Source organism: Choristoneura fumiferana, chromosome 9 (assembly GCF_025370935.1).
Source record: "Choristoneura fumiferana chromosome 9, NRCan_CFum_1, whole genome shotgun sequence".
Taxonomy (NCBI): Eukaryota; Metazoa; Arthropoda; class Insecta; order Lepidoptera; family Tortricidae; genus Choristoneura; species Choristoneura fumiferana.
This window is the reverse complement of record NC_133480.1, coordinates 4,307,076-4,334,833: the sequence shown is the minus strand read 5'-3', so window position 1 is coordinate 4,334,833 and position 27,758 is coordinate 4,307,076. Positions and strand designations below refer to the sequence as shown.

Below are 27,758 nucleotides of genomic sequence, written 5' to 3'. Positions count from 1 at the left end.
TACGTCTTACGATTGTTATGACTACTATTATCGGATAATATTATTTAGATATCCGCCAGTTCACCGCTAAATCGGTAACAAACTCGAATATTTGTATAGTGATATGAGAGTAAATAGAGTGCCCATTTAAACACATTGAAGTGTTAAATCCTACTGTTATCCTACCTATCATACCTACGTGTATAAAGTACAGTCACCAGCACCAATATGTGACAAACAAAGCGTGCATATACATCTGATACGACTCTATTTCTAGGGCCGGAAGGACGTGTCAGATATTTTTGCACGCTCCGCTGTGGCAGATATTAATGCAGGTGACTGTACCTAAAACCTACAGCTTTTCATTCTTATTATGAATGCTTGAGAGGCTTATGCTAACAAACATTCATTTGTGTCTGTCACTTCGCCAGACAACTTAATTTTATTCTTAGATGGCGTCTTTGTTTTTTTTAAAGATCTGTATGAGTAGTAGCAGGTACCTAGGTTTGCCTACCCCCCTCGCCACTCTCTAAATCTAATCCTGAGTTTTTGAGTGGAGACGGACTGAAAACGGTACCTCATTCCGAATTCAAAGCCAATTACAATCTGTTAACTGTACCATCAGCCAAATAAGTGGTCTATCAATTTTTAAACAAGTTCCTATCAAATGAATATGTCGCCAAAGTTGAACTTTCAAGTTGACACGACACGTGGCCTTATTGTTTTATGACATGCAAAGGATTATCAACTTTAGGGTGGTAGACCACATATTTGGCTGATGGTACCTACCTACACTGTACTGTACCTGTACTGTGTGGCTGTACATTTAATATCTGCCGCATCGGAGCGTGCAAAAATATCTGACACGTCCTACCGGCCCTAGAAATAAGAGTCGTAGCAGATATTTATGCACGCTTTCTGGTGTCAGATATTGGTGCTGTGACTGTACGCAGGAGATAATGTTTAGTCCCCAAATCGCGCAAATATCACCTTCAAAGATCCTATCGCAGGTTTTTCCTTCTCTATCAATCTCGCTTATATCGCAAAGAAGCGGATTACGAGGATTCTGTTGTCACGGGTCTTCATATAAACGACGATAACAGTTTTAAAATGTAGTACACTGCATACATCGATAGTAACGATAGAGCTATATTTTCAAAAATTTAATTAAAATAATATGATATTAGGCATCCAGCATCTTCATCTCTTCCAATTAATCTTTCAAATAACCTTCAAAGTCTTGATTCTTTATCAGGCGACATGATTTTTCAGAATTCTCGTTATTTACAAAACAATTTGATAAAATGAATTGTTGTGGTTTAAATATCAATTGTAATGTAGGGTAAATCGTCAATTACTGGCCACTGTCCAATAACTAACCACCTTACACTAAAAATGAATTCTAGCCACCTATAAACAGAGTTCATTTTTCATTGTTGTTTACACAGTTTCGTCATTGTTTACACAGTTTTAACCGTTATTGGTTATGATCTCCGACTGTTTATTTTTAATTGTTGTAGATTTAAGGCCAGAACTGACGGACTGCATTCCAACTGCAACGTAACCGCAAAAGCCGACTGCTCATACATTTTTATCGCAGTAAGCGTGCAGTTGTGCCGACTGCAAAGGAACTGGAATAACAAAATGTATGGGCATTCGGCAGTTGGCACTTTGGCAATTTTGCAGTTGGCTGGCCCTAAATCCCACCATCTTGCTCGCTAATCCTGCCGTGAAGCAGCAGTGCTTGCACTGTTGTGTTTCGGCGTGGAGAGTAAGACAGCCGGTGAAATAACTGGCACTTGAGGCATTCCATCTTAGGCCTCTAGGTCGGCAACGCATCTGCAATACCCTGGTGTTGCAGTTGTCTATGGGCGGTGGTGATATCTTACCATCAGGAGATCCACTTGCTCGTTTGCCATCCAGTCGAATTAAAAAAAAAAAAAAAATCTACAACAATTAAAAATAAACAGTCGGACATCATAACCAATAACGTTTAAAACGTCACATAGCAACGAACTGAGCTAAGCATAGAGCCAAACAGCTACGAACATTTACATGGTCTTTCTAATGTTATTGTTTGTCAGATGTTCGGCTAAAAGCTCGAAGCTAATTTTCCGTAGTTTCGCTTGAATGCTCGTTAGAATTATGGCTAAAACGCTTCTGTTTATTTTGCGAGCCTTTACCTGTAATGTAACATTCGCTAGAATGCTCATTAAGTACAAGTAAATGCTCAAGTTTATAGTATCTCTGTAGATACCTCTACCTCATTAAATATTAAAACAACAAATGATACGAAACATACTTTATTATAAATATATCATAACTTCTTACATAAGGCATTTATCTATTTACATTGCATAACATTTACATGTAACAGAGCGCGTATGCAACAATAAACACTGCTACGATACAATATGGTGTATTATCATTTGTACTCAGTCTAGTACGGTCAAAATCGTTTTATACATACTACGTACATAAAATGGAACTTCTTCAAAAAAAACTTTCAATTTAGACAATTAGAACTTAAAGTTTAGGTTTCTATCAAATGAACAATATGGATTTTAAATGTCTTTTTAATTCTATTTACACTTAAATCTAACAAAGTCGGGTTACCTGAAAAAGAGAAAAAGTATGTGAAAATTATTTACCAAAATAAATTAAGTCTACGAAACTTTGATAGATGTCTTGGAGGGGCTGGACTGTACTTCTAACATGCGTCCAGGGTGGACTGATAGCTTGATACACATTTACATTGAACAGCTTCAATTCTTTTTGAGGTTGAGTCCCTTTGACAGGTTCCCTGTCCCGAAGCAATGTGCAGCGTTCTTTTGACACGTTTCCATAGTAATGTAATGATCATACATCGGTAGCGCGGCAGCAAAAGCAAATAAGTTAAAGAATAGATACAACAGAATGTCTATTTAGTAAAACGGGTACATTCTGCCTACAAATTCTAAGCATCTAAGAAGTTAAAATTGCGAGTTGAAATGTCGTTCCACAGAAGATTTTGTTTGAAGGAAACTAACGTTGCACTTAGAGCAATATAATTTTGTATCGCGAGCCTGTTATTCGGGGTAATCCTTTATCCACAACTCCAAATACAAATTCATTGCACGTTTTTTTCCTTCGCGGCATTTTTTAAAGCACTCGGTAATTATGTTATGAACACAATTATTATTCCGAATAATTGATAAATGGCAATGTCCAATAGGAAAAGTGACTGAAGAGTTTGCGTTGCGATTGCGTAGTTAATCTTTTTAAGTATGTACTTCAATCAAGTCAAGTATGGAGGTCTGATGTTAGAAATAAAGTTAATAAATTATGAACTCGTGGGCACAAAATGTTGCTCGATTTAAGTGTCACTTCTGTTATTGCTTATTTGTCATAATCTTTCAGTACTGTCAAATCGTTTTTGCTCCCGCGATAACGTTGTATGGTAATGATAAAGTAATGTAATGTCCCCATAGTAATTTTCTTTTTTGTTTTTGTACCTATATTATTTTATTTTAATCCTAGTTTAAATTTTAATTTTATCTTTGATTATTGTACGCCTATCGACAAAACATAATGTTGCATGGCAAACTTTTCCACCACTGTAATCAGTTATACATATGTTTACAAATAAATCACTTTGTGTTCAACCGCTGTCCTTGACGTAAATCAAACAACGGTTGCTCGGCGAATGACGATATATTTAAATTTGACACCCCTTTTATACTTCCTAGGAAAAATCTCGCCAGCGCGATTCAGGTTGATTTAATTTCCCGTACAGCGACATCTATCGACACATAAACTAATCAAAAATACATATTACGGCTATACATTCCGCCCACCATGGACAATTGTGTCCATATAATTAGTTAAATTAAATACAATTAGTTACAACCTGATACCATAACAAATTTTAAATTATACATTCACAATTATAACCAAATTTAAACGTCCCTACAAAATATTTTCGCATCTCACCAACATAGGTATAATTATTGTCACATAAACTTTTTGACACTCTATTTAAGACTAAATAATAACATAACATAAACCAATAACATTTTATCATAAAACATAACAATATTTAATTTCTCTAAAACTTACAACCATTTGCTTTATTTACCTAACTTAAAAATGCCGCCCACCGTGGCAAAACATAACATCACATTAAACAACCACATTAGTAAATACAACAAAAATTCATTAAAACATGCAGTTTCTTTCCACAAATTCAAATTGTACAATTCTATAAATAACAACATTTTTATCACATATTTAATTAATCGGAAGAACACAAAGTTTACATGTAGGTCTCTTAATTACAGAATTTTTGACTTTTAAAGTGACCACTCGCGTAATTCCGTCTTTACCAGGATGTTTTGCTATCACTCTGCCAAGTAACCATCGACTAGGAGGTAAATCGTCTTCCTTAACTAAGACGATTTCATCAATCTTTGGTTCTGGAGTTTGCCCTGACCACTTATATCTCTGTAGAAATTTATTAAGATATTCTTGAGACCATTTTCGCCAAAAGTCCTGAATCATTCTTTGGGTTAACTGCCATCTTCTTAAAGAACCACAATTGCGATCCATATACTCATGTTCAGGTACTGTCACAAGTGATTCACCCACCAAAAAATGACCCGGGGTTAAGACATTAATATTGTTTGGATCCATATCCATACGAGACAATGGTCTCGAATTCAGGCATGCTTCTATCTGTGATAAAACCGTAGACATTTCTTCAAACGTCAAAGTAGTAGATCCTATAACCCTCTTTAAGTGATATTTTACTGATTTCACGCCTGCTTCCCAGAGCCCACCAAAATTTGGAGCGTGAGGAGGAATGAAATGCCACGTTGTATGGTTATTCGCTAAACTATCAGCAATTTCCTGCAAAATTCTAGACTTTTCAGAACCAAATAATACCTCTAGTTCTCTTGACGCGCCCACAAAGTTAGTTCCGTTGTCAGACCATATTTCTTGACAATGACCTCTCCGTGCAACCATTCTTTTAAACGCCTGCAAGAATCCCGTTGATGTTAGATCACTGACCACTTCTATGTGTACCGCTCGAGTGGACATACACACAAATAAACAAATATATCCTTTATATGATTTGTGCCCACGCCCACTAGCTGTCCTTAAGGATATTGGACCAGCGTAATCCACTCCACAGAATTTAAAAGCTCGTGTTGGCGTAACTCTTGCTGATGGAAGTTGACCCATTAACTGAGGTTGTGTGTTTGCGTTATACCGTACACAAATAACACATTTACTGACATATCCACGAATCAAGTCTTTGACTCCAATGATCCAATATCTCGAATTTATATAATTATGCATCAATTGATTTGAACCGTGGCATGTCTTAAGATGTGCATCGGCAATAATTAAATTAGTCATAGTCGATTTTTTAGGTATCAAAACGGGGTGTTTTTTATTAAATGCCAATTGAGAGTTTTCTAATCTACCTCCAACTCTCATCAGTCCATTCTCATCAAGAAACGGATTCAATGTTTTCAATGTTGATTTCTTGGACACTGGTATACCATTTAATAAATTTTTATAATCTTGCTCAAAATTTTCTTGTTGGCACTGTTTGACACAAATGTTTAATGCCTCATGAATTTCTTGACCCGTTAAATAGTTAGTGCGTCTTCTTTCTTCTTCTGGCTTTCTCATGTTTGTTAAAAAACGCCTACAATATGCCATTACTCTAACTAATTTAGTAAGTGATGAAAATCGGTCCCATATTTTTAGATCCGTCGTAATATGATGCACTTTAACTTCCTCTAGATTGGTGACAAGTTCTCTTGGTTTCTCATATTTAATAAATTTTTGCTTCAAAAACTCAGGTCCATGAAACCATATTTCTGTGTTTTTCAAGTCACATGGTTTCACCCCCCTCGAAGCGCAATCTGCAGGATTGTGCTTAGAAGACACATGAGACCACTGGTTTGACTCCAAAGTAGTTAAAATTTCCGAAACCCGATTCGCTACAAAAGTTTGCCATTTGCTTGGGTGGTTATTTAACCAGGCTAAAACCACAGTTGAATCAGTCCATGCATGTATATTATCTTTTGCTATGTTCATGACTTGTGATACTTCCACTAACAATCTTGTCAGCATTACAGCACCACAAAGTTCCAGTCTTGGAATTGAAACTTGTTTGATGGGTGCTACCCTCGTTTTTGCAGTTACTAAACTAACAGTGATATTATCATCTTTGTCTACTATTCGAGCATAAACAACTGCTGCATACGCCATCTTGGAAGCATCACAAAATCCATGCAATTCGATTTCCGAATTTTTATTGACTATGCCCAACCATCTAGGAATATGTACTTTAGTCAACTCATTAAGCTCTTCACGGTAAGTACTCCATTCTTGTAATAATTTGCATGGCACATCTTCATCCCAACCCAAGCCAGTTAGCCAAAGCTTCTGTATCATTACCTTAGCTAAAATTATACTAGGCGCCACCCATCCTAACGGATCATATAGCCTAGAAATATCCGATATAATAGTTCTTTTCGTGGCTAGTTTCTTCATCGGCGGCAGTTTCACTGAATATTGAAAGTCATCTGAATTCCGGTTCCAGGTAAGACCTAATATTTTGATTATTTCATCATGCTTTATTTTAAGTTCATCTTCAATTTCTTTTCCATTGTTCTCTAACTTCATTGCTTTAATCAACTGGTTGCTATTACTCGTCCATTTCTGTAGTTCAAATCCAGCTTTCCCTAGTAATTCATTCATTTCTTTATACACCTGTACTCCTTCATCCACTGTCATGCATCCCGTCATAAGATCATCCATGTAGAAATCCTTCAATACTCTTTCAGATGCCATAGGGTAATCCTTTCCGTGATCAATGGCAACCTGTTGAAGAGCCTTGACAGCTAAATACGGAGCACAAGCGGTTCCAAATGTAACTCTCAACAACTTGTACTCTTTCAATACTTCATTTGAATTTTCCCTCCATAAAATCCTTTGAAAATCAGCATCTTCTTCTGTGACCTTTACTTGCCTATACATTTTTACAATATCCGATACCAAACAGATAGGATACATTCTCCACTTCATAACCAAATGTCTTAAATCTGGTTGTAGTTTTGGTCCAATCATTAAATCATCATTGAGTGAAATCCCATTCTTTCCTTTGCAAGAAGCATCGAACACTACCCGAACCTTGGTGGTTTCTCGATCCATTTTAACCACCGGATGATGAGGTAAGCACACTGCATTTTCATTTTTATCATTTTCAGGCACTTCCACCATATGACCAAGATGAAGATATTCATCTATGACTTCTTTATATTTAGACTGTAGCTCTGTATCCCTGTGTAACCTGTTTTCCAATGAATAAAACCTTTTTGCCGCTACTTCGTTCGAATGACCATATTTACAGCTGGGATCTTCTTCTCTAAAGGGAAGCTTTACCACATATCTACCCTCAGAATCACGTTTAGTGCTGGCAGCAAAAATGCTTTCACAGCGTTCTTCCTCCTCTGATAACAACTTCTTTTGCGATGAAGAATCAGCTTCTATCTCCCAAAAACTTTTTAGAATATTGTCTTCATTGATTTGGGAATGTAAAACCGTTATTCCCGAAAATGTTGTGTTAAATGAATCAACTATCCCAGACAATATCCATCCCAATGTTGTTGATTGAGCTAGCAGTGTTCCCTGGTTATTCTTCCTGACGCCATCCTGAATTACCCGACTATATACCTCAGCACCTAGTAAAACGTCGATTTTATTAGGTGTGTGATAATCAGGATCCGCCAATTGTATTCCTGTTATGTTTAATCCATTTAAATCCATGACCTTATTTGCTGGAAGAAAAGATGTAATCGTTTTCAGTACATAAGCTTGTACAGATATATTTATGTTTGGATGAGCCAAAGACTGTAGATGCAATATAACCATAGCTTTAGATATAAGATTATTATCCCCACCAAGACCTGAAATGTTCCCTTTGATTGGCTCCTTTTTTAGCCCTAAATATTGTGCGGTAGCTTCAGTTATAAAAGAAGCCTGCGATCCTTGATCCAATAATGCTCGAATTGCCATGTATACTCCGCTTTTGGATTTAGCATTGACAATCGCAGTTGCCAACAAAACTTGCCCAGTCCCCCTTGCAAAACAATTCGTAACAAGCGGTGGCTCTTCTGCTTCGACTGTACCTACATTGCTAACCTTAGCGCCAGAAGTGTTTGCTGGTGTAGCATCTGTAGGATGCAACAAGGTATGGTGACGACGCTTGCAAATCTTACATGAAGTCGCATTCTGGCAAAACTTGGCAGAATGATTATTGCCCAAACAGTTGAAGCATAAACCCTTCTCCTGAACAAAATTACGACGAGCGTTAACATCAAGGGCTGCATATTGTTTGCAAAATGTAATTTTGTGTATTTCCGAACAACAGGGGCATTGAGTGTTTTGGACGGTGTGTAAGACACGAGGTTTGACCTGACTAAAGTGGTGAATCCCACTCGATGGTTTTTTGGTCTCCACAAACTCTAAAGCTCTGAATCGGTTGGTAATAAAATCTTTAAATTCTTGGAAAGATGGCAATGTATTGGAATCTGTACCTCCAGTTGCACTCAATTCCCACTGCTTGCGAGTCTCTTGGTCTAACTTTAGAGTGAGCAAATGGATGACAATAGCGTCCCATGTACTCACGTCTACACCGATGTTAGCTAAGGCACTCAAACAATCCGAGCTAGTGTCAATGAGCTCTTTCAAGAATGTTGAAGATTCTACAGCAGCATTTTTTTGACTCAAAAAGCGTTTTAAAATCATATTGCATATGAACCGTTTATTGTCGTAGCGCTGCTTTAGAAGCTCCCAACATTTTGAATAGTTTGCATTAGAAATCGGTATCTGGCGAAGTAACAATTCCGCTTCACCAGTCAGATATCCCTTTAAATAATGTAGTTTTTCAACATCTTTAATTGTACTGTTGTTATGCACCAGAGATTCAAATAAATCCTTAAAGGTTACCCACTCCGAATAATTGCCCGAAAAAATTGGTATTACAATTTTCGGCAGTTTAATACAAACTTGTTTTGAAACCGCATTTTCCGACAATTGGTCTTTTGAATTTTTGGTCATAACTTCACCAATAAACATTTGTGCAGCCGTCAATAACTCCTCTTTATACTCCATGTAAATTTCGCTAGTCACGTCAAAAACTTCCTTTTCTGCGTAAATACTCGTATCGTACTCTGCCGAATACTCTTCTAATAGTCGATCGTGACCTTCACAGAACTTTTTCCAGAGTTCTTCCAACCGTTGGAGCCTTATCTCGATATAAGGTTTAGTGATCCGATCTTTTGGTGATTTTTTATAATTTTTAAAGTCTTTAGTAATTTGGTTGCACGTTTGCATTTGAATTTTAATTACCACTTCCATTTTTACAAAGATATTAGTCCACTTTTTCAAAAAAAATTCTAAGTCCCCAAAGCCAAATTTTTCTAAGTCCAAAAATAATTCTCAAAATTTTACAAGTGTTTGAGTTTTAAGGACTCTGACGAAAATCGGGCATAGGTTCCCCGTTAGAACCACTTTTCTTGCTAAATTTTTACAAGTCCAACTTCTAGCTAATTTTCTAAGTTTTTTAACTAACTATAATAAGGTTCACTTTTGCTTGATTTCTATTGCACTGAACTTTGACTCTTCCGTCCGAAACACTAAGGTACAAAGTTAAATGGCTTGTCACTTACAGTTTTCCCGCTTCGCACGCAATACCTCGCGACACTATCCTCTGCGCGCGCACCTTCCTGCTCCCGCTCCCTCCTTCCTCGTCCCGGAAGGTAGCGGCCGCCGCTTCCTCGGGCCCCTACGTCGCCGTGTCCCGTGGCTCCGTTTGCAGGTCCGGCTTCCTCAGTCCGAACTGCCGCTTGACGGCTCCGAGAAGCGCCGCGGTCCGCTTGGTCAACTCCAAGTTACTGGAGATCCGGTTCGAAGGACCATGTTCAACCGCTGCCCTTGATGTAAATCAAACAACGGTTGCTCGGCGAATGACAATATATTTAAATTTGACACCCCTTTTATATTTCCTAGGAAAAATCTCGCCAGCGCGATTCAGGTTGATTTAATTTCCCGTACAGCGACATCTATCGACACATAAACTAATCAAAAATACATATTACGGCTATACACTTTGACTTTGACTTTGGTTTTCCAAATGTTGTTCAAGAATCAAAACAATATAATATAATACGTAATACAATTTATTATTTATTGAAAGAACAACTGCATTATTTACATCACTGACCATGAGGCACTTGTGCCTCATTTATGACCACTGTTAAGGACGAAAGAGCCTCTAGGTCCTTGCTTTTGCTTACTTGTTTTTTTTTATATAAAGTGCTTTATAGGAGATAGGGGTGTGTGCAGTCGAAAAAATCCATTGTGGACGGCTGGGACGGGGGGACCCGGTCAGTGTCGGACTCTCGCCGGCTGAAAAACCCGGCAGCACATCCCCAACTCTCTGGAGTTTCAATTATTCAAAAAGACATGGTGATTTTCAAACGTAAATAACCTAACCAACAAAAAGTCGGCCAACCCCCGACTTTGTCACTTCGAAGTTCAATATCTCAAAAACGGCTGAACCGATTTCGGTGAAACATGTCTAAGAACCATCGCCAGAAACCCTGATTTCAAATAAAAAAAAACCGCATTCAAATAGGTCCACTCGTTTATGAGCTACGGTGCCACAGACACACACATAGCGGTTAAACTTATAACACACCTCTTTGCGTCGGGGGTTAAAAAATCACAGACGAATGTCCAGGTTCAAACGCACGATTTACTGCTTCTTGGGGCAAACTATTGGGCTAATATAACTTTTTTTCTTAACGCACCTAGTCATTCCTACTGCCGCTCGAGCCGGAATCTTCTTCGCTGTCACTCGACCACTCCCCCTCGCTGTACTCTCGCCCTTCTTTCTTCTTTTTTTTCCTTCTGGCCTCCCTCTCTTCTCTTTCCTCCATGTCTTCGTCGCTAGTAGAGTCCTGCCGCTGCGGTTCGCTCTCTTCTAACCCTTTAAAATTGTAAAAATTTAAATCATCTATATACGATGCGACGACCGGATGGCCAAGTGGTTAGAGAGCCTGACTACGAAGCTTGAGGTCCCGGGTTCGATTCCCGGCCGGGGCAGATATTTGTATGAATAATACGAATGTTTGTTCTCGGGTCTTGGATGTTTAATATGTATTTAAGTATGTATCTATCTATCTATATAAGTATGTTTATCCGTTGCCTAGTATCCATCCACAGTACAAGCTTTGCTTAGTTTGGGACTAGGTCAATTAGTGTCAAGTGTGTCCATATTTATGTATTATTATATATTATAACCGATAACCGTTAGGGGAGAAAAGTCCTCGAGCGGCGACCACGAACCGGAAGACGAAGCGTTGGCAGGCCTCCCACCAGGTGGGCTGACGACATCGTGAGAGTGGCGGGAAACCGGTGGATGCAAGTGGCGTGTTGTCGTTCATTGTGGCGTTCTAAGGTTACTCATAGGTCGGCTGATGATGATTATATATTATACTAGCGTTTACCCGCGGCTTCGCACGCGTAAATCATTAGATACAGAAGTTGAACTGAAATTCCGGGATTTTGTTAAATTCTCGTGGGAATTCCCTAAAATTGCATTTTTCATTGACGTTACATTAAAACACCCATGCCAAATTTTACGACTCTAACCCAGCGGTTGTTATTTCGAGATTTTATCCCTATCCCGTGGGATCATCGGGATAAAAAGTAACCTATGTGTTATTCCAGACGTCCAGTTACCTACATACCAAATTTCATGACTCTAAGTTCAGCGGTTGTTATTTAGAGATTTTATCCCTATCCCGTGGGAATATCGGGATAATAAGTATCCTATGTTTTAATCCAGGTTATAAACTCGCCTCGCTCGCCTCCCTCGCCCTTCAACCTAACCCGACCGGGTCGGTTCCGCTCCGACTACATCGATCTCACTCGCTGCGCTCGCTCGATCCGCGGCGTTGCTTTTGTTTGGCGTACTTGGTTGTAATAAATGTAAGATTGATAAGATAAGACATTTAGCGATGTGAAAACCTAGAACCGTGCATTTAATCGAGCATTAATCTATTTGTCTTAACTTTTTGCCAAATTTCATCTAAATCCGTCCAGCCGTTTCAGCGTGAAGAAGTAACAAACATACTCACTCACTCACAAACTTTCACATTTATAATATTAGTAGGATGAGACTAAATTTTCACTGTCAGAACAGTAAAATGTCAGTGCCGTTAGTGCAGTGAAAAATATGTCTTATGGAAAATGCTAGTTACGCGGTATTGGAGTATTATCGACGGAATGCAAGTCAATACAAGCCCATTCAATAAGGGTCTATTTAAGTATTACGTAAGCATCAAAGGGAGGGTAAGGGAGGTGAGGGTTGATAACTTGTGAGCATATGAGAGGACTTTCGAGAATTTGAGGGGTATTTGTTCTATAATCTGATTTGCAACTAAGATCGCAATCTATTACAGGGAGGAACGCTGTTTATGAAGACATGTGATTATAAATAAAAATAACTCTGTTGACTTAATAATAATTTAAATTAATTTAGTGTCTATAATGTGTGACAATGTATATTTATTAATTAAGTTTATTTTGTTTCTATGATGAGTACTTTTTTCATATTTGCTGAGTCATGTTCTAATGTTACACACTTGAAATAAATCAATATTATTATTATCCTAAAACATAGGTTTAATACCTATTTAGGGGGCGGAGTTCTAGTTTTGAGGAACCAGGCACTTGAGGTATCCCATCTTAGGCCTCTAGGTTGGCAACGCATCTGCATTACACCTGGAGTTGCAGATGTTTATGGGCGGTGGTGATCTCTTACCATCAGGAGACCCACTTGCTCGTTTGCCATCCAGTCGAATAAAAAAAAACCTATTGTAACGATATATTTTTTAATCAATTTATTATTATATGAGTACCAGTACCTTGGCAAATCTCGTTGGTGGGTGAGGTGGTCCGAAGCACTTTGAGCGTGTTGGTGAGGTCTATGTTGGGCGGCAGCTCGTGCTCCTCCTCCGGTTCCTCTTCCGGCTCGCGCTTCCTCTTCTTCTTACTTTTTGGCTTCTTCTCCTTTTTTCGCTTCTTTTTCTTCGACCTACGGGAAGGGTTTAAATTTCTTTAACTAAAAAAAATAGTAGCTTGGTACAACAAGAGCATAAAACGAGCCATTTTATCCGAGGTGTTCATAAAGCCGCCCGAGCCGGTACGGCGAGGACGAATAGACACGTCGAGGGGAAAATGGGTTTAATGCTCGAGTTTTACATTCTGCTTTTCACTTTGATTGAGAGTAAATTAAATAGAAACATTTTATTTTTCATGCATTGCTATATAATTATAAATTTTTAGTTTTATTAATTTATTTGAATTGTTCTGTTTTAGTTTTACATCAAATAAAAATTATTAAAAAAGTATATAGAAACTTTTTTGTTTGTGGCTGTTGACCCTTCGTCTTAGACGATAATTTTATTTTAAGTACTAGAGTATAAAAAATAATTTTATGTCGCCTAGATCCAGCATAAACACCAACATTACGAGCATGAGAAGTGACTTTTTTTATATAATAATGGGCAAGCAATCACCGCCGCCCATGGACACTTGAGTTACATATGGTTGCCGGCCCATTGATAAAGGAGTAGGCTTTTTTAAGATCTCGAAATTCCGGGAAGCTGCGTTGCAAGCTGATTCCAAAGTTTCACTGTGCGTGGCAAAAAGTCCCGCAAGAAACGAACTGTAGCAGGACTGCCAGCTGTTGAAGTGGTTATGGAGGTTTTTGTACTTGTTTCAAAAATATTATTAAACTGCAACATTATTTTTAATTAGTTAACCTTAAGATTAATAAATTCCTTTTCTGTATTGTTGCACTCTAACTAAACTGAAAATCAGCCCTGGTTTTTAGTTATTTATAAATCAAAGTAAACATCAACTACAAAATGTATATTCTTACCCATCATTGTCTGATTCATCAATTTCGTCTGAGGATCTGAAAATATTGTCATAATGTCAATCAGGCATTCTAATTACAATGGGATAGTGGCCTAAAAAATCTGTATAAAGGTAATTTTATGAATTAAATTCCGGTTAAGTTCCGCGTACATTGATTTTAACGGATCTCGATATTTCGGCACAGTCGCATGCGCCATGATCACGACAAATCAAGGTACGCGGAACAAAACCGGAATTTAATTAATAAAATTAATTAGTAATGACCGCGATTGTCTACAATATTGTGGTATAAAAGGTAATCTGTCCTTTTCCGTGACAAATGCTATGTAAATGCCAAATTTTATAAAGTCTGAGGTTTTGAGGACTCAAGAGGGAACAGGGAACAAGTAAGATTGTGTTCAAAGGGTGGATCAATTATTTCTTGTTGTTATTCTGTCCCGTCAGCGAGGGGACAAAAGTAGTACAGTTTAATAGAAGAAATGTTGGGTTACATTATACAAGCTTTTTTTTGCCTGACTGTACGTTTTGTTGACTGCACTAGCACTGTCATTCAACTTACATAATCACACTAAGGCTGCGTTCAGACACGGCGGGAATAGCGCGGTTTTAACACACCGTCTCTTTCTCAAGCAATACTCTGAAAAGAGACGGTATGCTCAAAATAGATACGTGATTCCCGCCGTGCCTGAACGCATCCTAAATTTCAAGTCAATCCAACCATTGAAAGTGGATTAAAATTAACTTACAAGATTTGAAGCAAACAAAGAAATATATGAAGTGAAGTAAAAAAAAACCTTATAAAAATACATTTTTCATTGACAATAGATATTAGTTAGAATACAATAAATAGAGAGAGATCTTACTTGTATCTTCTGCGTTTACTTCTACGATGTGACTTCTCGTCGTCTTCGTTTTCTAAACAGAAAAACAGGAGGTTGAAAATAAGAAGCAAGTAAAAACTTGCGAAATAAAATAGTAAAATTCAGCGAATGTCGTTAATTGCAGAAGTCAAAATATCTTTATTCAATTTAGGTATAGCCTATGAATTTCAAAAAAAAACAACAATCGGTTCGGAAAAACCTCTGTTGAGAAGAAACTGGCAAGAAACTGTTCTAAGAAGTTCTGTTGTTAATGGCGGCGGAATGTTTATTTTTAATTAGTTTGTTGGATCTTGTATCAGGCCTTTTGCGAAAAAAATTCGGGTCATTTACCCAACAGGTATTTTGTAAAAAAGTAAGGTCTTTTGCGTAATATATTTAACAGGGTTGTCCACTACAAGTTCAAAAAAAAACCCTGACTTTTCCTGACCACATTTCTAAGTTTCCCTGAACAATTATGTACATTTCAAAGCAGGTTATGACACATTTTTTTTTACTGCCCGAGATATTAAGCTAGACCCGATCATGGGAATTCACTGCACACCGAACGTGCTCACTTTTTCGGTGACTGTTTTTATGGTGGTGATGACTGGCGTCCAAATATCGAGCTAAGTTTTGGGAAATCACGAGTTTTTTCCCTGACTTTTTGGATTTTTAGCAAGTTTCCCTGATTTTTCCCTGACCACCTTGAGCTTCCCTGACTTTTCCCTGACTTTCCAGAAAGTGGACACCCTGTTTAAGTCATTTGCGTATCAAGTTTTTTTTGTACATGATTTTTCACGAGTGAAAGCATTACGTCGCATTATTGCGTTTCTGGCAGAAGGTGTCGAAATGCTCAAAATAATAGCAAAAGAAGAATAGTACCATATCTGGAACGGTGGCGTTTTTTTTCGCGTCGTCTCCTTTTCTCTTCCTCCTCTGCTTTCTTTTTCCTGATCGACTCCAGTGTATCCACCTGCATCAAAAACATACTTGACATTTGATATTGTACTAACCTCTTGTGTCCGTTGATTCGATGCTGGCAGCATAGTTCCATTTTTAAATAATAATATGGAACGGACGCAAGGGTGTTAAACAGAAGACTGGTATTCTAGCTGCCAACGTAGGAACTTGAACTTGAAATACATACAAAAGATAATAACGAAGTGTTTTTCTTAATATAATAGTATATTATAACGCTAGTGGACCGTCCGTCCACTACAATATATTGCCATTTCATATTACAGAGATAGAGTGCATAACAATATAAAATGATTTAGCACAGTGACCGGTTTTGTTTCTCTCAGGATGAACTTTGGTTTAGTTCGAAACGCGTCAGCATAGTGTGGTGGTGTTGATAGTGGGATTTGTAAGATTTGTGTGTGTTCTCCAAGTAGAGCAGCTGCATGAACACATTTGTTAGATAGACGTAGCTATCGTAAGGTCGCGGGTGATCAAAGTAAAAAAAAAAAAACATTGAGCGGATCGGGCGGATTCGGCTGCCACCGCGTTCTACCGGCTCTTCAAGCACGTCGCGGTAGATGTAGGTTGCCGAAATGCCCAATGGAATGGATCCGACGGTACGCGAGTACGCGACAGAGGCCGAACGGAGCCGATCGAACGCGACGGCAGCCGAACGCAGCCGACAGAGTACGCGAGGAGCCGACCGGCTTCGACGGCAGTCGAACGCCTCTGTCGAAATGCGCGAGGAGCCGACCGGTCGCAAACTGTGTAAATTACTTCGCAGACGTTCTAAATTCCTTTGGCATCTTATAAAGTGCGCTAGGACGCCGTCTGGTCCGGTCCGCTCAATGTTAATAGGGAATGTGCTTATATAAGAGAAAACCGGAAAATAAAATGAATGACTAAAAATCATTTGTTGAAAAATAAGCAAGATATGAGCGATTGAAGTTCGCATGCCATCTCGTTCTGGAAAAATGAAATTTAGTATGAACTTTCTATCCGTCGCAGCATATGACGGACCTCTCTGTCTAATTGACACTTTAAAACGTCCATATCTACGTGTTTTTAGGGTTTTTTTAGTTTATAATTAAAAATTATTTTACAACTCGGTTTGTTAAACAATGAAAATATATTTGAACAAATAAAAAAACCCTATTGTTTCTAGTTCACACATAAAGGTGTCATACCATGGCGCTGGCGAGGGAGGAGGCGGGGATGGCGGCGGCGGGGTCGACGCCGACTCGGCGCAGGAACTCGGCGGCGCGCCGCCGCCGCGACTGCTGTTTCGCGAGCTCCTCCGGTGGACACTCTGCTGAGAGAGCACTACTGTCAGCGACACACAACGTCCTCTCCTCATTTTATAATTGTACGACATGTCTATGTGTGCATAGCTCGAACGTGTCCTCAGTCGCAAGCGTACCGTCAGTCACGCACACTGAGACTAAGACAACGTGTAAGTACGAGGTTTACTCGTGCACATTGATAATAAGCTGTGGAGGGGCGCGCCTTCGTGAGTGAACAGACCTGTAGCTTAACATCGCTTTGAAGTTTGAAGTCCCGCTAATATTATAAATGCGAAAGTTTGTAAGTATGTTTGTTAACTCATCACATATAAACCGGTGAACCGATTTAGATGAAATTCGGTATACAGATAGTTTGAGTCCCGGGGAAGGACATAGGGTAGTTTTTATCTGCGGGATAGCGATAAACGCATTGAGTTTATATCGCAACAACGAGCGCTTTAGGAATCTAGCCTACTTCAGAAACGCTTAAGAGGTTGACAATGACAACACTTACCTCTTGTATCAGACTGATCTCCAGTCAAATCAATCAAGTCTTCCTCATTATCTTCTAACGATATCACTTCATCAATCTCATCCTTCTTTACAGCCTCCCTTTCTCTCTTCTTTTCTTTTTCATCACTCCGCTCCCGCTTCTTCTCTTTGCTCTCAGATTTGTGATATTCTTTCTTCTTGCCGTGTTTTCTTTTGTCTCTTCTAATGAGTGGACTTTCTTTATCTCTGTCTCTGTCCCGCGGTTTTTCAATTTTCTTCTCGGGAGTCTGTGATATTTCCTTTTGCTGTATTGCGTTTTCTGGCATTGGGGAAACCTGTGAAAAAGAAATTAACCATATTCGTATTCACACAAGAGTGAAAAAAAATTTTTTTGTTCTTAGTTTATTACATAGGTCTGGCCGAATAATCATTCACACTATTCAGTATTCATATTTCCATGTATAGTTGCCAATAATATAAAAGCGAATAAGACAGTGACTCTGTTTGTCTGTTACCACCTGACGCGTAAACCGCTGAACCGATTCAGATGAAATTTGGTATGAGATAGTTTGAGACCTTGGGAAGAACGCATAGTATTTCTAAGTTGGTAAGGTTAGGTTAGTTACGGACTTACTTTCTCCGCTTTTACAGTCGGCGCAACCACCACCGTCTGAACCTCCGGCATCTTTTCAACGATCTTGACGGGTACAATCTTCACCGGCTCCGCCTTGACAGTATAGTGTTGCGCCTCCATTTTGTACACAGTGGGCGGTGGCTGACTGTACATCGCGTTGGGAACGGCTTTAGGGGAGTCCTGCTTGTCTTGTTTCTCGGATTCATCTTCTGAACTGGACTCGTATGGTAAAGCCGGCTTTGGTAGTATGGGATCTGGTTCCTTTAGCTTTTTTATTGAGAATGATACAGGGGCTGCAAAAATAAATAAGTTTCTGTTAAAAATTTCATTTTTAATACAAGCTTTTTGCTGACTGTACTTGCATTGTCATTTAAACTGCATATCCGTACCAAATTTCAAGTCGGTACTATTAAACACTGAGGAGTTCCCTCCCGCGGAGACGATCCTGACAGGACCACCAAGATGTCACTGCCAGATTATTGTATTGTCACCAAATTTACGAAAGTATGTCAAATTTCAAGTCAATTGGTCCACTGTAAGTGGATCAAGTTTTGCTTCCGAGATTTGACCCAAACAAATAAACAAGTAACTAAAAAAACAGGGCAAGCTAAAGAAAAGCTTGTAAAAATAAAGTAAATCCTGGTTAGTTTGCAGTGTTTTGTCATTTTGAGTAAGCACCCAAAAGAAACTTAATGTAGCAGGACTAACACTTGGACTTACTTGGATTTGGACTTGACTTTTTTGACTTGGTTGGACTTGAAATATTATTCTTAGTTTACCGTAATCCATTGCGCCCCCGACCAAACCACTAGTATTAATTATTTGATCGCACGTCTACGCTAATATTGGCATAAATTTCTTTCAACAAACATTCTTCTGAACAAACAAAAAACTCAAGTTTATATTATTCCTTTCATATAAGATGATGATGAACAATTATTTCCCATTTTTTTTTACTTAAAGAAAATATACATTTTTTTTGTATTTGGAAGGCGTTCGTTTTATTGTAATTAGATTTAGCACCCTCAGCACAATTAGCTTGCAAAGCAAGAAACATGGGTTCATGTTTCGACTCTGTCGTAAAACTTTTTCATTTTTTAAAAATTGCACAGTCTATTACAAAAGACATCGATACGATCAAAGATACAAAAATATGTATACACGAGTTTATGGACTTAACATTAAGGTATTTTTGTAACTTTGGCAGTATCGACATCTTTGTCTGTACAAGCAACGTTGTCGTACTTCGTAGTAGCAAAGTTGGCGTAGGTACTATATGCTTGGCGGGGTTTTACGGCCCATGTGTTACTGCGAAAAACTACGCGAACTTGCTTGTCGTATGTTCATATTTTCCATATTAACAACATACCAGCCGGCCTCTTAGGCGCGTCCCCCTTCCCGTTCTCCCCCCCTCGCTTCTGCTGCATCAACCTCTTGTAATAAGCGTGATAAATATTCTCCGGGTCCAGGAAAGTGAACCTCGGGTCGTTCTTGGCGCGCACTATATCGGCGAACTCGTCGCCATTGCGCGCGACGTAGGCGGCCATCTTGTCTATCACGACTTGCACGTCTTCCGGGGGGGTGATGATGAGAGGCTTGTCTTTGCTTCCAGAGGATGATGAGTCGTAGTCTGTGGAACAAGTGTTAATTGCTTTTATTAGGGGTCTTCCTTAAACCTGCACAACAAGTTTGATTAGACTCCCCCCCTTTTAGACTTCCATACATTTAGTACAGCCACAGAGATACTAGAATAAGAATGCAAACTCGTAAATTGCATTCTTATATCAAATTAGTTCAGGAAAACATTGGTTTTAGGCGTTACTTGCTATGGTATATCAAGAGATGACTGGCATGTGGCTGTACTAAATTTATGGAAGCTGGAAACATTGAATTTTGCGGATAGATCCAGTTTATTCTGTACCCTATTATTGATACTGTTTGATAGAGCTTGTGAAGTAATTTCAGGATCAGTATCCAGTTTTTCGATATCTTGTATAGTTTAGAAATAATCGAGAGTAATCGAGTGAGATCACTTATCATTTCCACCCTGTAGGTAGAGCAAGACTTTTTTCGCGCCAATCTTTTCCAGAATCTATCCAAAAAGTTCTCAAGGCTTTGAATATATTATAACTATTTATAACAGTATGTGAACACTATTAATTTTGAGTCTTATGCTCGCAAGAGCGACCGATTTTGGCTCTTGCCCTATAAAGGGTTAAAAAGGCCTTTGCACTCACCAGAAGCGTCACTGTCCGAGTCGGTGTTATAGTTCTTCATGAGACTAAGCCCAGTGGACTTTGGCGGTGCCTCGGGCTTCGCTGGCTTCGGCGGCGCGGGCGGCGCGGGCGGCGCGGGCGCGGGGGCAAGCGCGCGCGCCGGCGCGGCCGGCCGCGGCTCCGCTACACAGAGGAACGCTGCTCAGCGCAAGGGTAACTTGAATACGGTATTTGACAACTCCTGAGTTTGCCAAATCCTTATTATTATGAAGCATGACGCCAGACTATGTCCCCGGTTCTGGAGACCCACTTCGGGTCACTGTGCGTGCATAGTTAGTAAGTTATTATTCTGAACACAGATCTTATACCTTTAAACGAGCAATTCTTGCATATTTATGTATATATATCTATATAAATATATTTCGGGGATCTCGGAAACGGCTTCACCGATTTCGATGAAATGTATGTAGGGGTTTTCGGGGATGAAAAATTGATCTGGCCAAGTCTTATCTCTAGGAAAACGCTTGTTATCGAGTTTTAGCCCGAGCAAAGCTCGGTAGCCCAGGTACTATACATATATACAGCCCATGTTTAGCGAAGAAAATAAATTCGGTTGCAATTTTTTTTACTGTCTCTGAAATGCTTTTGTCTATGCTGTAGGTGTGACCTTACATGCTGGTATTTCTATTTGCCTAATCTTGACTTTCCAACCTTCAAGGTGCGGCCACATGCAGTCGCTCGTTTGCAGTGATAAATCTGGTCACGTGACCCCATTTTGTATGTGATTTTGAATTTCCCGCAACTCAAAAAAGTAGCGTCAAGTCCCCGCGTCGAGCAGCAACGACAAGATGGCTGCTTGCAGGAATGATCTTGGTCTTGGAAGCTAATTTCTTAATCTCATTTAGTAGCAGTCGTGACAGTGGTACAAATAAAAGAAATTGGAGTGAATGAAAAAAAAAGCGTTTTTGCCGAGGTTTTTTTTTCCAGCGATAAAGCTCAACAGCTTTATCGCTATATGTCACGTGACCAGATTTGACGCTGGAAACGAGCGTCGAGCGACTTGCATGTGACCGCGCCTTCGTATTATCCTGCTGTACTGTGTCGGCAGCAGAAGTAGATGAGCGGTTGTGCTGCTCGATATAAATAAAAACTCTATTAGCTTGGCAGTAGAGTTGTGTGTAGATCACTTCGAGCACCGTAACCGCTCATCCACTGCTGTTGCTGACTGTAAAGGTAGCTTAAGCTTAGCTACCACTTATGTCAGTAGTGGCACTCACCGGAGCGGTACATGACGGGCGCGCGCGAGATGTCTGCGCGCGGGGGCAGCGGCTCGGTGCCCGGGGGCGCCACCTCGCCGGGCGCCAGCTCCACCCAGTACTGCTCGTCGGGCTCCGCCTGCCCTCGCATCTTCGACACCAGCATAGTATAGTCGCAATCCGCTGACGGCCGGTAGTGGATACTCGGGATCGATGGCGCCTACAAAATACACATTATGATAGAAATACAGTGCCTTTAATACAAATTTTTGGCCTATTATAATTTCTACCATACCATTGAGAAAATGCTTCTGATACAACTAAGAAGTTCATGATGTTTGTTCATAATACTTACAGACTCAATAATAGTTGACGCTAAACTAGGATGTAAATATTCTTCAGTCTCTGGTTGTTTTTCTGTAAAAAATAAACTAAATTAAGAACATTAATATTTTTAATTCATTTTCAAAACACTTTTTTTTGACATCAAAATCTGTATCAATTAGGAAGCTTGGGCTGTAAGTTCATTGACCGCAGAGCTCATGGTAATTTCAGTCAAAAGCAAGTCAGTTTATGAAAAAATTTTGATAACCCAATGAGAATCGTGTTGTTACTGTGCCACACCATCGCTATGTTTAAGCCTTACCTTCAATGACTTCAGCAATCTTCTCCGGCCACTTCCCAGCCTTGACAAGAGTGATAAGTGCCAAGTAGTAAGGCCTCAGCGGAGCCCCCATGTCCAGGAACCGGAACTGAGGGTTGTCACCCTGCTTCGCTTTGATCAGGATCTCCATCTGAGCCCCCTGGGATGCTATGAAGTTGGCAGTTTTCTCTATGATTGTGTTCTGTTTGACAGAATCAGGCTGTGAACAATAAAATGCTTACTTACGCTTTTGCTATACCTTACCTACTACGCATTTATTTATTGCTATCCCATGAGAAATTCGTAATTTTTCAAAACAAAAAGATCCATTTTGTAACATGCACATTTTTATTTTTTCAATGTTGTCAGAGACAGAGAGAGAGAGCGCATTCTTATGCCCGCATCTGCTGAAAGTCATTGCACTGACTGCAGATTATAATCCCTACTAATATCCCTACTAATATTATAAATGCGAAAGTAACTCTGTCTGTCTGTCTGTCTGTCTGTCTGTTACGCTTTCACGTCGAAACCACAGAACCGATTTTGATGAAATTTGGTATATAGGTATTTTGAACCCCAAGGATCAACATAGGATACCTTTTATTCCGGTAGAGGGCGCCACCGCGCGATAACCTAGATCCGCGCAGACGAAGTCGCGGCTTAAGCTAGTATTATATAAAAAACAAATTTCACAAATAAATGTCTACTTTCTTTCAATTATTTTCAGGATAGAAAACGCTATCCTGCAATATTTTTTCTACTGGCATAGTATATGCTACTAATGAGATCGCTATCGGTAATCCAATGAGGTGCATTGCGTGATCGCAATGTTGACATTTCAGTATAAAACATTTCACAATGTTCTTTTTCGTACTGCAAATGGCGGGAATTAACATTTAAAAAAAAGTTCACCAGTATAATATCTATTGGCTTCGCCTCATGTCATAAACTCGCACTCGTGTCTCAATGGCCCTTATTATGATACAGTTGCATAAAATACTATTACCAAACTCACCAGTAAAATATCTGGCGCAAACAAAGCTTTATAAGATGGAGTTGGCACGAAGGGTTCGTCAACTTCAACCGGAGCAGTAACAGCAGGCGTCTCCGCAGGCGGGTCGTAGTTGAACCCCACTTGCCCGTAGCCCGCTGCGTGTAGTCGCTTCAGCTCTTCCTCTGTGGTTACACAAGTAAAAAATAGTAGTTAGTCTCTGTCAGCCACATATTCATAATGTATGGGGTTGCAAACTTGTATTTCAATCCGCTATACTTAACCTATGGCTTGGACCACCAAGCCTCTATGAGTGTCCTAAGGGCTCCCCATATCACAGATGTTACAAGTGCTTCATTTACCATTAAGTGTCACTTTTTTGTGTATGAAAGTTAACAATTATGTTGATTTGTAGTAGTTGTAAATTTTGTGTTATTTTTGATTCCTATTAGCTAGGTAGGTAGGTAGGTAGGTATTCTAAGATATTAGTGGGTTAACTCTTACTGTTAAAAAGATAATCAAGAATTGAAATTTTAAATAGTGTGTATTAAAACAGTGTAAATGGTCCTTAATTTATTATATAATATTAACTTTTTTGGAGAAATATGCATGAACTCAAAACAATAGGAGATAATTTGAGTCCAATTACCTGTATTATGTGTTATAACTGAAAAATTCAAGATGTTAAAAAAATTCTTCCACAACTTAGTTTTTCAGACAATAAAGATACATTTGAACAAATAAAGTAATACTTGCATTATCATGCAGGCACCAAGCAACAATATGGATAGCAGTGGGTAAGTAATCATAAAGCTTGTCACCTTTGTACATCTCCTCCTCATCCTCGTTGGTGTGCAGTGCACGGTAGCGCTCTTCGTCACATAGCTGTTCCACATCCAGCTCCGACCGAGTCAGCTCCACCCGCCAGTCGAACCCGCCTGGTGGCGCCTCCAGTGAGGCCACGTCGTGGAGAGCACCTCGGGCGTCATACCTGTCCACATTTATACTGAGGTTATTTTGGGACAAGGCTGATTGTTCTCAGCATTTGACTATCATTCAATAATTAAATGAAGTTTAGGTAAACGTCCGAGTGCTTGACACGCTAATGCCCAATAGACGACACCCTGCTGTCACCTCTATTGCTAATGACATAAGATTGAAGATGCCAACTGTTGGGACAGCGACAAGCACTCGTACGTTTACCTTAAGTCTTAGACAGACTAAAACCGTTTATAACAATAGCATAATTATTATGGTTGCCAAATATAGTTCTTCATTATAACCAGTGTTATTTTGGTACATATATAAAATCCTGTTGGGAATTTTCTCTTCATTGTTACATTGTTATTATAACTGGTGTCTATAAACGGTTTTGACTGTACTATGAAACTTTTATGTATGTTTTTTCTATACGTTAATTTTAGGTGCCAATTAACCAGAAACTAGGTTTCAAAACATTTCAGAAATAAAAAAAATATATCAATAGTTCACAAGATTACTGGTAAGTTTTATGCTACATAAGCAAGGAGCGGAATTCTCATAGCAAAAATCAAATGTCACAAGGGATTGACTATTGTGTTTTATTGACTACTAGTGTTAACCCGCGGCTTCGCACACGTAAATCATTAGATCCAACAGCTGAATTGACATTCCGAGATTTTTAAAAATTCCCATGGGATTTCCTGAAAATTAAATCGTTGCTTTCATTGACGTTACATTAAAAACAATCATGGTCAAATTTCATGACTCTAAGCCCAGCGGTTGTTGTTTCAAGATTTTATCCCTATCCCGTGGGAATATCGGAATTAAAAGTAAGCTATGTTTTATTTCAGATATTCAGCTATCTACATACCAAATTTCATGACTCTAAGCCCAGCGGTCGTTTTTTAGAGATTGTATCCCGTGGGAATATCAAGATAAAAAGTATCCTATGTTTTAATCCAGGTTATAAAGTAACTTTTTGCCAAATTTCATCCAAATGCGTCCAGCCGTTTCAACGTGAAGAAGTAACACATACTCACTCACTAACTCACTCACTCACTCACAAACTTTCACATTTATAATATTAGTAGTAATAGTAGTATTAGTAGTATTCCAGTTATCAATTTTTCGCATGTTACTGACTTTTAACATTATTCAGTAACATTAACCCTCTTTGATAAGCCACTAGCATAGCAAAATAAGTTATGTCACGTCACATTTGAAATTTGATGTTGCTTGAGTTTTCATAAGTATTATTTTATTAGGTTCCCGTGTTAATCAAAATGGTTAGTCGTAAAAGAAAAACGATTAACAAATGAATAAATATTGCTTTATTCATTTATTAATTGTTTTTCTTTTACCGTCTCTTAATTTTAAAATATTGTCTTACTTCTCTTAGTTTAAATGGTGACAATGTAGAGAAAATAATGACAATTCTTTGTTACTACAGACAAGATGAAGAAAATATAATGAATTAGTACAGATATATAGATTTCGATTCTGTTATTTTGAACGAAGGTTAGTATCATCAGTTACACTGTTTAACATTTCCGTTTCGGTTTTGTTTAAATTATAACAAACACACATGTCTATTTTTTTTGGTAGCCTATAGTGTCACACTGCAGGACAAAGGCCTCCCGCATTACCGGTCTAATTTAATTACCTGAAACATATTGTGTTAACTGACAATTAAACATCGACAGTTGAAAAAAACACAATGGTCAATCCCTCTTGACATTTGATTTTTGCTATGAAAATTCCGCTCCTTGTACATAAGCTGGTGGAACAAACCAAAATACCTATACAGAGCACAGAGCACCATTCAACACACAAATATTATCGATTGCATTTACGATTCATTGCCTTACCAGGAGGAAACTGGACCAAAACAATACTAGTTTCATAACCTCAAATTGTGGAGATCAGACTTAGTTTACGTACGCAATGATACCTGTTCAGGTTATACATACCACCGAGGAGTGTCACCATTACAAAATGCGATGCAGCGGCTGCCCGCCGCAAGATCTTGGCCCGAAACGCTTCAAAAATCCTCTGCGAAAATCTTAGATCTTCTAACATTAAGTATTTTCCATTATTTTGAAATCGCTTTATAGTTTTTAGCGCCACAGTTATAGTAAAAAACAGATCGAACCTGTCGATTTTCAAGGTTTCATCCCCCATCCACGGTATGAGGTGTTTGCCTTGATCAATGTGCAGGGCTCTTTCATCGTCCCTGAACAATTTGCACGAGTAGCCGAACACGAATAGCTCTTCTTTCTTCTCTTTGAACTCACTTTTTCGTAATATACCCGAGTCACTTACACTGCCAGTCCACTTTAACGACATTTTATTTTATTGAAATTATTAATTAATTACAGAATAAAATCATATTTTCATCGACAATCGACACGACAGAGTCAGATACGGAATTTTTTTTGACAGTGACAAATTATTTGAGTGTTTTTCGACAAGATACAACTTCAAATACAGAAACTTGTACTTCTGTCTTCTGTCTGTACAAATAATAATTATATGACATCTTTTAATTTCTTCCTAATGCGTTTTGAAAATGATTAATTTTATAAATTGAATTTTCAGATTCCCGTCACATTAGTAATCTAAGTAAAGTAAGATAACTATTTGTAAACATTGATGCCACAAAACTAGACTAGACTAGACTATCATAGACTGGGTAAACGCCTCTTCACTGTCAATTTAATAAAGTTGCCAGAGCAATATTGAAAAGTGCGTCGTATCCAAAGAGTTTGTACAGAAGTATTTGGCATTGTCTTGTTTTCATTTATTTCAGTTTAGCCAGTGTCAGGAAGCTACTACGAAATTATAAATATCGTCCCTCTCACTCTTGTACTAAATAATATAACCGTCAACGGGATGGCAAATTCGAATTTTGCACGTCGTAGTGGGCACATATTTTAATATCGAAATTTAAAATATCTAAGGTTAAAACGTCGACGGTCAAAATATCGAAAATCAGAATGTCGAACGATCATAAGGTCGAAATTCAAAATGTTGAAAGAGTAGATTATCGAACAGTACAATTATCGAATGTTAAAATTTCGAAAATCCTAATATCGACGGATAAAATATCGAAAATAGAAATTTCGAACGATTCTAAGGTCGAAATTATAAATATCGAATGTCTATAACACCGAAGGGTACAATCGTTCATCAAAGGGTACAATAGTCGATTACTGATACGAAATTAAACTTGGCACTCGCCGGCCGCTCCCTAAGCACTCTCGCTTCGCTCGCTCGGCTCGTGCTTGTTTTGGCCACAGGCCCCAGTTCGACTGAGTTTGACAAATAGGAAATGCGCGAATAGAAAATAGAATAGAAGAGAATACCTAAATAAAATACCTATAATATATGACAAAATTTTGACTTATTGCGTAATTCATAGTTACTAAATTTTGTTATGGCACATTATAATTA

At 38.7% G+C, this 27,758-nt stretch overlaps 2 protein-coding genes across 3 annotated transcripts; both read right to left on the bottom strand.

Annotated features, from left to right (window-relative positions):
- Nucleotides 1-2,266: 2,266 nt before the first annotated feature.
- Nucleotides 2,267-26,867, bottom strand: su(w[a]) (suppressor of white-apricot). Of its 2 annotated transcripts, none has more exons than XM_074091976.1 (17): nt 26,458-26,867; nt 24,146-24,315; nt 23,349-23,509; nt 22,337-22,553; nt 22,046-22,107; nt 21,712-21,910; nt 20,456-20,617; nt 19,588-19,848; nt 18,219-18,511; nt 17,607-17,919; nt 16,997-17,118; nt 15,732-15,822; nt 14,853-14,904; nt 13,991-14,026; nt 12,972-13,141; nt 10,851-11,029; nt 2,267-2,595 (listed from the first exon to the last, which is right to left on the bottom strand). In XM_074091976.1, the coding sequence occupies exons 1-16, from the start codon at nt 26,649-26,651 to the stop codon at nt 10,851-10,853; spliced, it is 2,682 nt and encodes an 893-aa protein (XP_073948077.1). In that variant the 5' UTR covers nt 26,652-26,867; the 3' UTR covers nt 2,267-2,595. The 2 variants fall into 2 exon arrangements, with proteins under 2 accessions (XP_073948077.1, XP_073948076.1); XM_074091975.1 differs by having other exon boundaries at nt 16,997-17,121; nt 26,458-26,866.
- Nucleotides 4,905-9,616, bottom strand: LOC141431475 (uncharacterized). The gene is made up of 2 exons (XM_074092665.1): nt 6,305-9,616; nt 4,905-4,995 (listed from the first exon to the last, which is right to left on the bottom strand). Exons 1-2 carry the CDS (start codon nt 9,394-9,396, stop codon nt 4,905-4,907), a joined length of 3,183 nt encoding a protein of 1,060 aa, XP_073948766.1. The 5' UTR covers nt 9,397-9,616.
- Nucleotides 26,868-27,758: the final 891 nt, after the last annotated feature.

Coding starts and splice junctions, on each gene's coding strand:
- LOC141431475 (XM_074092665.1), bottom strand. CDS start 9,396: ATGGAAGTGGTAATTAAAATTCAAATGCAAACGTGCAACCAAATTACT. Junction 4,996..6,304: donor AAAGTACATATTCCTAGATG/GTTGGGCATAGT, acceptor GGATTCTTGCAG/GCGTTTAAAAGAATGGTTGC.